General features: G+C 31.4%; 1 protein-coding gene across 1 annotated transcript; it reads right to left on the bottom strand.

Moving 5' to 3' along the window:
- Positions 1–5,272: 5,272 nt before the first annotated feature.
- On the bottom strand, positions 5,273–10,591 carry Gr21a (Gustatory receptor 21a). Its single transcript, XM_068777684.1, has 8 exons — positions 10,447–10,591; positions 9,345–9,443; positions 8,575–8,747; positions 7,802–8,001; positions 6,927–7,072; positions 6,610–6,806; positions 6,061–6,222; positions 5,273–5,425 (listed from the first exon to the last, which is right to left on the bottom strand). Exons 1-8 carry the CDS (start codon positions 10,478–10,480, stop codon positions 5,273–5,275), a joined length of 1,164 nt encoding a protein of 387 aa, XP_068633785.1. The 5' UTR covers positions 10,481–10,591.
- Between the last annotated feature and the right edge of the window lie 349 nt (positions 10,592–10,940).

The raw sequence follows: 10,940 nt of genomic DNA, 5'->3' as shown, positions 1-10,940 counted from the left end.
AACATATGACATAAAGTATATAGGTAGTATATTTTTAAACCACGTTCAGTGGCCTGTTATAATTCTAAATTCTGCAACAGACAGCAAAATAATTAGTAAGATTTTCGTTCTTAAAAAGATACTCGATGTACAAAGTTTATGATCTCAGTGAGCGTTATGTTAATATCTCTTTAACCACCACCAAAATACTGAAACTTTATTTTGAAACATAAAATACAATATTATTTGTGACACAAAAAAGTCCTCAGTTAAATCGTAAATAATGAAGGATAATCCCTTTTATCAGATAGGCTCACTTTTAAAGATACATCTACCTGTTTTATCACTATTATAGACGATTTTTTTAGTTTAAAAAAGAAGATCTCCGGATATTTTTTCTGTGTTAAACGGCTTCCCAAAAGTTCGACCTTTCTTCTCTCTAAAGTTTTTCCTTAATTTCTTCAAAGTTCTTCCGCGTTAATTATTATTGTATGTTCACTTAACACTCTTTAAACTGTGTTCTGAGCAACTAATTAAAAAACGAAACTGTTTATCAATTTTTGAAATCCCAGATAGTGTTTTAAAATCTTTAGTAAATTTTTAAACGGTAAGATATACGGACCTCATAAAATGAAGTTATTTTACAGAAGTTTAAAAATGTAGGTGTCGCATAAGCGAACAATGCAATGCAATAACGGTCACTCTGTCTTGTCTCTACGCCCATTTTAGTTTGAAACAGAATCTAACGAAGTGTTTTTCTAAGAAATTACAGACCTTTTTTCCCAAAATAATCTTTAAACATGTTAAACCAGCATTCGAAATATAATTAACTAATAAATTACCGCGGAAGTTACGGCATTTCAATTAAGCGTACACAATGTTTATTGATATAAAAGCTTTAAAAGGGATAATGTATGGTTTATTTTCTGTCAGTTAATATATGTAATACTCTATCTTTAAATCAACTGATTCTGAAACAAGTGATAACATATGTAAGAACAAACTTCTTTACACATCCGGTTAACTTTATGTTGTTCTTTTGTTTACTATCTGTTCGTGTAGGCTTTACACCGTCAGAAGTTACGAGCCTGTCACATTCCAATAGAATAAATATACATAAGATACGATGATCACTTTATACGGAATGGTTAGAAAAAGGTGTATAAAGTTTTAAACATTTTGCTAATGAATGAGCTATACATTCACCTCTTTAAAGCTCTTTAATATCTTTAATTAATCACTTTGTACATTTAGACTTTTTGTGTACACTTTATCCTATGAAATATCCGTATCTCATGCAGTATAGACTGACCGTGACATATGTAAAAATGTAATATACTGTATGTATGTAAATGGTAATAAATTACAATAAAAGTATGCGCCATGAGCAAAAGGACAATCATTATTTGTAATGACAAAATGAGAAATAAATATACTGAAAAAGGAAAAAAAAATTAGCCTGACTTATGTTTTCACTGAAAGTAAGTTGTTTTCATTCTTTATAGACAAATTACAAAGCATTTGTTCCAGCAAACATAATCACATTGTAAGTAAGAAATTTTGGAATGTTGCCAGGCTGTCTAACCAGAAAATACTCAATAGATTACATATATCATAACAGTTAAATTCCTTCAAGCTGCTTTCCAATGATTTTTCTTTTTCGTTTATTTAAAGTAAGATATAAATTTATTACATAATTAGCTATAAAATGTAAATAAACGCAATGGGTAGAAAAGCGTATGACGTCCATTCTTAAGGTGGACATTTGATCTTTTTAAGGACGTAGAGAAAGGCTGTATATAGGCCGCTTCCTACCGGTCTTGTTGATAATTTGTAGGGAAGGCTTATAATGTATCCAGTGTGTTCCAACCAGCATAACAAGGATGTCTGTCCACTTTGTGAGTGGGCGTTCTAAGCTGCTCTTGCCGGTTCGTGGTGTCAACATTTGTTCTATACACAACGTGGCCTGCCCACTGCTTATGAGGTAGGCCTATGTCCAGCTGTGGATATCTCACGTCTGAAATAATCATGACATTACATAGTTTTAAAAATCTAATTTATATAAAAATCAAAGCATTCGTTAGCGACAGGTTGAAATTCCGTCAAAGGTCAATTGCTAATTTTCGCTAAGTATCTAATTGTGACGAAGTTTGTTTTTTAGATTATTTCCTTGCTGCCTACATACTGTTTCAAAACGCCTGTGACAATAATATATTTTGTAATACTTGTTTAAAAGCGTAAGTAATTAAATCCACCTGAAAAGTCCAACAGTTAAAATGATGATCGTAATATTAAAATAAGGACTTATGTATTAATTTCTCGTCTTATATAAATATGTACGAGTAATGGATAGATTTTAATTTGCATAGTTTAAAAAATAACGTGAACAACTTTGTAAGTTTACGTGGTGAATGATTAAAGACAACTGTACATTTATAATACTACAAAATGAAACTATTTTTATAGAAGTAAAACGTACCCGTATGAAGAAAATATTTTTATTTTATTAATATGTAATAACAGTTGAAGAAGTAATGTTTACTTATAAGGTAATAGGATTTTTTTTTGTTTAATTATTCATACAAAGTGTGAAAAATATCATTTTTATGGCACATATCCTGAGTTTATAAAAACCCAAGGCTATTTCAAAGGTTTCTACTACTTATTTCTGGACTAAGCACTTCTGGATTAATAGAACTGCCATAAATAATAATTTATAAATTTAATAGACAACTCATACCAGACTTCGTGGGTTCCATATTTAAGAAAAAGAATAAAAATCAAGTGGTATATATAAGAGAAGTTTTGTGTAGCGGTGTATCGTAATCAATAAATTGTTATTATTTTCATAACTTTACGTTATAGTTTTCTATTCTTTAATTTTCTTTTCTCTTCTTTCTTCTTCTTAAATTACAACGGTTCATTTAAGTATTAATCTATTGAAGGAATTACGCAAATGTTCTCTAATCTTGTTGGCACGCAGTAGAACATTGCGGTGAAATATGTCATTAGCAGAGCCAGTAAGTTGCTCCGAGAATTTCTTAGTGCAAATTCAATTCCACAATCTAAATGTTCAATCTATTGTAAGTGCTTGAATGTCTTTGGATTTTGCACCAGCCTTTTACGAAAGTTTATTAAATTTAGTTGGGATTGGCAATTGTAATTGATTTGCAATGCTATAATAGTTCTTCAATGATTTTAAAGCTATTTCAGAACTACCAGTAGTGCACGATAACTTTTTTCATCACACGGAAAAGTTAATCAAAAAATTTTGAACAAAGGCCTCCATTTATCTAGTAAGGTTTAAATCATCATTCTTGTTTACATGGTTACGCTACATTTTTCTTTACTTTTCTATAAGCATCGTATATGCTGTTGTTCACAAAGTGTGCTACCAATTATAACTTACGGCACCGAAACATGATCTCTCCTTTCAAGCCACATTTGCAAGTTCACAGTCGCTCAATAAGCCATGAAGAGAAATATGCTTGGTATTGCTTTACTAGATCGAATCAGGAATAATGAGATTCAAATATGAACAAAAGTTCGACATTGACAAGCCGTTTTGCAAGTTAATGTGACACTGGGAAAACTATATAGCGTGCAGAAAAGATGCGGAGTTAAGGATCTAGAATGGAAAACACAGACCGAAGAACACAGCGTGAAACGTAAACGTAAAACTACAAGGCGGACAGTTGAACTAGTTAAAGTTGTCGGTAAACGCTGAATAGTGGTTAAGGCTGATGTTCAGCAGTGGACATCCTGCGGTTAAAATGGTGAAGATGATGATGATGAACTTGTAATTAACATTATTGTTAACTACTACTACATTGTTCTCAAATAGTTATTTAATACATATGAAATTTATGTTAACTTCTTCTTCAGATCGGTCGTCGCAATACATATACTAGCATAAAAACCCAAGCCTTTACTAGAAAGTTACACTTTCTCTCAGAATAAATACCTACAAATAACTTATCAATCTATCAATACACTTATCTAGTACAGAAACAGTGCATTAATCGACGTATTTTACTACAAAGCTTCGTTAATGATTAACAAACGGTGAATCGATGTCTCAGAGCAACGAGGCGCGAACAGGAATGCGAATAATTGATGCTATTAATCTTAATTGTAATTAAATTACTGTTATATCTTATATCCTGCCAACATGTTAGATTTAGGCAAAGTGTAAATTCACAGATAAAATGAAATTATTATTAATCCATTATTGAGTTAAATTATTTCGGTCTTATATACTCTTTTCATAATACGATATATAAAATAATGGTTAAATGGATGGTGTTGTTGGATGTTAGGCTCGATTCCAAGGATACAATGTTATATATATCATACTTTGTGCATTAATTATGCAGAATTTCCAGTGCTCACAAACAAGTTTCCAAAAGACGGGCAGAAGCATCCTCTGCGTACCATAATGTTATACCACGATCGCCAACCCGCCTGCCAAAGGTGGCGATTATGGTTTATTCCTCCATAGATGTCTTTAGGGGGCGTCTATGGGCTGAAACGACGATGGATTTTTAATGATTACATACTTTTATAATACCTTTATAATTTTAAGGCTCTATTTTTACATAGCGGAACATTGTTGCTAGTTTATTGAAGGAAATTTCATAGCAACGTAGCCTTTTTACCGGTAACATTTGTATAGGCTAGGTTAATTTTTCCTGTTATAATTATTTTATATTACATCAAATATTGCTAATAATATGTTGCAAAAGTAAATTATTGCTTACAAAATATGTAAATGTGTCGTAGATTAGATTATGATAAGTATAAACACTTTAACAATTAAACTTTATTAAATGATTTTGCGAAATTTACAGTGTTAAGATTTATAAAAAAAATTAATTGACAAGCAATAGTTCCGTAACGATTCTTTTTTAATAGTTGTCTGTAATATAAAAAACATAAAACAAAATACTTATATTGTATTTAAATAACCTTGAAATTACAGTACAACAAAGGGCAAGGCATTTCTTCGCACACCGTTTGCTTTTTGTATTATGTACAATAAATATTATTTCATAAATTTTATGATGTAAATAACTATTGCTTTAAAAAAATAACCCACGATCAATTAATGATTTATTTAAAATTATTTACTGCCTAATATAATGTTTTTGAAAGCATTACAAAACATTAAGGAACATTTCGAAACGCGTGAATAAGACTAAAACTACTAAACTTATAATGTACTGGGTTATGTGTTTTGTGTTGTGTGTATGTGTTAAATTGTGTCATCGTAAGGTGACGCCTGTTTCATCACCTAGTCTCTATTAATTTCTTCATCGCCGACAGTAGTAGTTGCGTTAAAAATAGTATCAACAATAGCTTTTATTGCCTTTCTTGTTCCCTGTCTGAGCAACGTCAACTTGAACTGCATCAGTACTAATAAGTATGTGGACATGTACGAAATGTTCTGCAACAAAATTAAAGGTTAATTACCTGTAATTAGTCATATTTAACTAAACGAGAACAGCACAGCATTCAACTGATGATCAGTAATTACACTCGTCAATTTACAGTGGGATGCTACTACATTATTTTCCATTTTAATGAAAAATTTATTACAGGCATTAATCTCTAGAGCTGTCTAGATAAATAGATAAATAATAAATTTTAATTAATATTATAAATAATATTAATTCCTAAGGTTTTTGTTCACAAATTTGTTTTTAGGTGGCATGGTACAAATGAAGAATGCAAGTATTTTTTTTTAAAATTAAGGGAATCGGAAAGTAATGTCGCTTTCTAAATAAATTCACACGACTACATTTTCAACAAGTTTTTTATTTCTAATCAACAATATATTCACCTTCATTATCAACAGCCTTTTGCCATCTAGTATACAAATTTTCAATGCCGGAGCGGTAAAAATCAATCGGTATTTCTGTAAAATATGTCGACACAAACGACATTACTTTCCGGACCCCCTAATACATGACAGTATGTTAAATAAGATAATAACATGCGTGTCTATATTTGTTAGTTTTGAAATGAGTTTTGTTTTTCATACACGTAAGCTAATTATAAATAAATAAAGTAGATATTTACCGCTGTAAAAAGTTCACGATTGATGTTAGTGAAACCGTCTAAATTCATGATAGGCGGGTTTTTGGCAATTGCTACCAGAAACATTTCTACTTCTCGTTGTGTGCTACGATCTATCGCTCCCAAATTGACGTTCAACAAGCGAACTTGAAATTCTAAACCCACCTGTTTAAAATAACTCCTTATTTAGTGTTTATTTTTTGTAGTCGTAAAAGTTATTTTTATTGATTTCAATTTATTATATTTTCATCTCTTTCTAGTGTTATTCACAGTGGAATTATCGTTATTAGCTTCAATAAGATCGTCGTTTTGTTTTTAATTATTAAACTAAGTGCCACAAATAATCTAGCGTACAAATAATTACTTAAATTTGTATGTAAATTACAAAAATTCGTCGAATTATTCAATTATTACCAGATATGAAATATTAAACAAAGAACGAACGAATATCTCAATTAAGCTTCTTCGAAATTAACATAATACTTAAAGACGTTTAAAATAAATCTGTAAGCCTCATATAGAAATCTACTAAAATATTGATATATTAAAGACCTTTCTTGAGGCGTGGTACGCTTCATTACATATGATGAAAAGAAGGGTCATGCAGTACCCGACTATAACAAATAATCCCATTTCCTTATAACTGAGACCGTGCTCTAATATCTCGGAAAGAGAGCCGTAGAGGGAAATTATGGTCGTGAAGAAAATAACCATACAGTAAATTCCGTACATATTCGAATATGCTCGGCCTGGAAATAAGGAATGTTTATCAATAGTTTCTTATATTTATCATTTAGTCGTTTATCACATCCAACGTTATTTCATCTCATATTTTATACGATACTGTAACAGCAGAAAATGAAGTTTACCTAATTGTTGCATCATGTGAGATAAATCTACCCATAAGTGTCGATATTGAGCCAACTTTAATGCTGGTCTCTCTGCTTCGAGAGCCTTATGTAAATTAGTCGCTAATCCTTTCGAAGCGGTTCCAAAAGCGTTGCAGTTAATGTACCTGTATAAAAATAAATTATGTACATCTATATCACCAATTCTGTGAGGACTGTGATCGCATATGAAATAAGGAGGTCCGCAGAAGAATCAAGGTCACCGATGTGGCTTGAAGAATTGCTCGTTTTAAGTGTAGGTAGGCAGGGCCAAGCATATCGCTCGTATACGAGTAACCGACGTTCGTTGGGGCCGAATAGTAATCACGTGGCAACCACGAGCCAGTAAACAATACGTGGGTAGCCGTCCTACTAGGCAACCCGATAATATAGTCAAAGCCGCGGGAATTCAATGGATTCGGATAGCTCTAGTCTGGTCACCGAGGCGATCTTTCGATGCGGCCTATGCCTTGTAGTGGGCGTTTATTAGCTGACATGACATGTCTTTTAATTGTTGTAATGAAGATTCATCGTTAGGTCTCTTTCATAGATTTCCAATAGGACAAGAGATTCCTAGCAACCACTGCTCCGGATTATTAAGGCTACCGGAGACTGAGGCTCTCTGATCATCTCCATCCATAATACAGGGGATATATGCCGGTTCTCGCCTCACTTTATAGATTGAAACTAAGTTTTAATTAATAAAAATATAATGTTACAATAATTGTTTATAAACATATCTCTCTCATATAAAAAAAAATAAGTTTAAAGGATCTCATTAGTTAAATTGTTTTAAATAAAATATTTAAAATTTTAAGGCGTAAACTATAAATATTAATTATATACACTTGACTTACCATAGAGAACAAAATCCATCAAGCATTGCGATAATATGGTAATAAGCAAAGGAATGCCACAATTCAAAGTCTTCTTGTAAGTAATGTTGCGAAAGAATAACGGCGATACTTAACATCCACGAGAATATACAAAGCCCCCAAGTTAAGGAATAAAGGTTAGGGAAAATTATAGGAGTCCCTGTGATTTTTAAATATTTCAGCTGAAAATATTCTTCAAATAATATATTTATATTCAAGCTGATTAATTATAGTTATAAAAGCTTTAAATTGTTGTATTCATACCTTTCTTATTAATATACACCCTATCCATTAATTAATGGTTTCAGATATAATAAACAACGTTATAATGACATACAATAAAAAAGGCGTTCATTTTTCGGATTAATACATATTAAAATTAATTATTGTTTATTATCTGTACAGTATTTGCACACTTTGAACTGTCTGGAAGTAATTGGCCGGTCGCATTATAATGCAATGAAAATGTTTATGTAAAATATTATAGAGTAACGTCTTTATATACGGCGATTGGAAATAGTTGTAAATGCCTTAAAGCATTTGCTGACAAATAAACAATACTTATATATACCTATAAGAAATTACTTTGTATAATTAGCATCTTCATAATTTCATTTAATTTCATTTAATTCTATTTACTTATTTTTTTAATTATAAATTGTGGAATGGACTAAAATATACACTTTTATTATTTACCATATGGTGTAAAGTAATGAAAGTGAGTGGAACTCATATACTTATATAACAATCCTCACCTGATAATGTGTCCACATGTTTTTAAAAATCGCTACTTGAGGACCATGACGCCAAGAAGCAATCGGCAGAAGGAAATGCGGAATGAGAATACTCAGAAATATTATATTGTAGATTACTTCGTCGAATCGCTTGTTTGAGTTTTCTTGGAAATTGGCAAGTCTTTCTCTGCCCACTGTAAAATACATATATCACATAATATACACAAATGTATAATAATTTACGAAAATTGTTTTCATAATCTTTACATATTTACCCATAAAATTGAACCCGAAATGTGAAGCAATGAAACAAGATATTATATACATTCTAGAAGACGTTTTTTTTTGAACGCTTCCTTGTTCACGTTTGTTCACCAACTGTCGTAATAAAAAGCGACGATGTATTCGGAGATGAAGCAGGCAGGATTTTTAATTTATTAATTAATGAGTTTTATTAGCTTATTTACTTTTAAAGACTTTATTTTTATATTGTTTTGACCCAAAAATTTGAATCGCCTCGTTTATTGACCCGGAGATAATATTTACAAGCATCGAACCTCGACAAGTCGAGTAATTTTTCGAAGTTCGTCGAAGTTTCAAAGTAACATGAATTTAAAAAAAAATTAAAAAAACCTTTACTCTGTTTATGAAGCTCAGAAAATTATTGTACAAAGCGATTAAGCTCTTACATTCTAAAACGTGTTTGTTTTTCTTAAATAACAATGTACTGAATACTTTTTAAAGTGCGTAGAAAATATATGAGGGTTTAACAAGAAATATAGTTCACTTGCCTTTAACGACTATAATGCATTCCAAACTCCATACTAGATACGCCCATAAAGTTGCCTTCGATATCCAGTTAAATGTTGTACGCTTTGTTGTTTTAGTATCTGCAAACAAAATTTCCAACTCGAACGGGGTAATAATGGATCCAGCAAAGTTAGCTCTTTATTACTTAAAGGATATCTTGTACATAGCTAATACTTATATTTTTGTTATAGTAAATTTTTAATTATGAATAGTAGTTCACCCAAACGTTGACAATGCTCGGTGATACGTTTTTTTGTATTTAGAGATGTCCACTCTTTTGAATTTCAAAATGTCGTTTTTTCCAATACATGTAAGTTATCATATAGAAAGAGCGTAATAAATGTATTAATATTTTATACAATAAAAGTATTGTATATATTTTTAGTAATTACTATGCAGAAGAAATAGTCATCAACGTAGCTCGAAGAATTGATTGTCTCATGTAATACAGAGCAGACCACATCACCCATACAACTGTTGACCGTTGGGGCCAAAAGGTTCTCGATTGGTGACCACGAGCTCGAATGGTAGACGCGGCGTGGGTAGCTTCCCATTCCAGGTAGACCGACGACATAGTCATGGTCGCAGGTAGTCGCTGGAAGCGGTCACCGCAAGATCGATCATGGTGGGAGTCTTATGTCTTTTAGGCGTCTATCAGCCGTTAATGATAATGATGATGAATTATTGTGTCATGATAAAATAAAGACGCCGAAAGTAAAATAATCGGTGTAACCCAGCGAATTTTAAAATGTCAGTGGGCAGGCAACATAGCTTGTTGAACAGATGGTCGCTTGGTCTTTAAGGTATTTCAGTGGACACCATGAACCGACAACTGCAAAAAAGGACATCCACCAACAATGTAGACATACAACTTTATTAAAGTTGTTGGAAGACGCTGGTTGAAGGCCGCTACCAATCGATCCTATTGGAAATCTATAGAGAAGCATTGGACTTTCTATGGCTAAAATTATAATGAAAATAAAATAAAAAATCTTAATTATCAATTTAAAACCACTTAAATATGAACGGTAATAAAATTTTCTTAAGCTCATTTTTAATAATAAATTAAAATTTAATAATTACCCCCGGACACTCTCATAATAGGCATTACTCCCATGATCTGAAACAGTACTAATAAACTCTTTGTGGTAATGTAAAAGCTGTCGTGTTTGTCTAATAGTCTAGAATCTTCGTCAGTAATTTCGGGGCCGTATATATCTTTAGCATCGTAATCTGTACGAATACAAATAATGAAACTTAATTACATTTTACTCATTTTATACGAATACAATATAGAGTGATTATAAGAGTAAAGTTTTAACAGTCGTAACCTTTTGTACAATATAAACTTTAACACAATAGTCATAAGTACCATTGTTAAAGAAAAGAAAAGGAAAAAGAATTTTAAATGAAAAGATCTAAAAAAAATGAAATATTTATATATATCGATGTCACTTTGTGGCAGGGGTTTTCACGCGTGAAAATAAAAAAAATTTACACGATTAACAAATATTACTCTTTATTAATATGATGTATACTGTTCACTAGTATCTTTAACAAAGATTTGATTGTAATAA

Source organism: Battus philenor, unplaced genomic scaffold, assembly GCF_028537555.1.
Source record: "Battus philenor isolate CCGP_79_NKW_IND1 unplaced genomic scaffold, ilBatPhil1.0.hap1 SCAF_14, whole genome shotgun sequence".
NCBI classification, from domain to species: domain Eukaryota; kingdom Metazoa; phylum Arthropoda; class Insecta; order Lepidoptera; family Papilionidae; genus Battus; species Battus philenor.
The sequence above is the reverse complement of the archived record's forward strand: the minus strand, read 5'-3'. Positions and strand labels throughout refer to the sequence as shown.

Excerpts from the sequence above, each read along its gene's own strand:
- Gr21a (XM_068777684.1), bottom strand. The coding sequence starts at position 10,480 with ATGGGAGTAATGCCTATTATGAGAGTGTCCGGGG. Across the intron at positions 7,073-7,801 it reads GATGGATTTTGTTCTCTATG|GTACATTAACTGCAACGCTT; the intron begins GTAAGTCAAGTG and ends ATTTTTATACAG. Across the intron at positions 6,223-6,609 it reads CGTACCACGCCTCAAGAAAG|GTGGGTTTAGAATTTCAAGT; the intron begins GTCTTTAATATA and ends TATTTTAAACAG.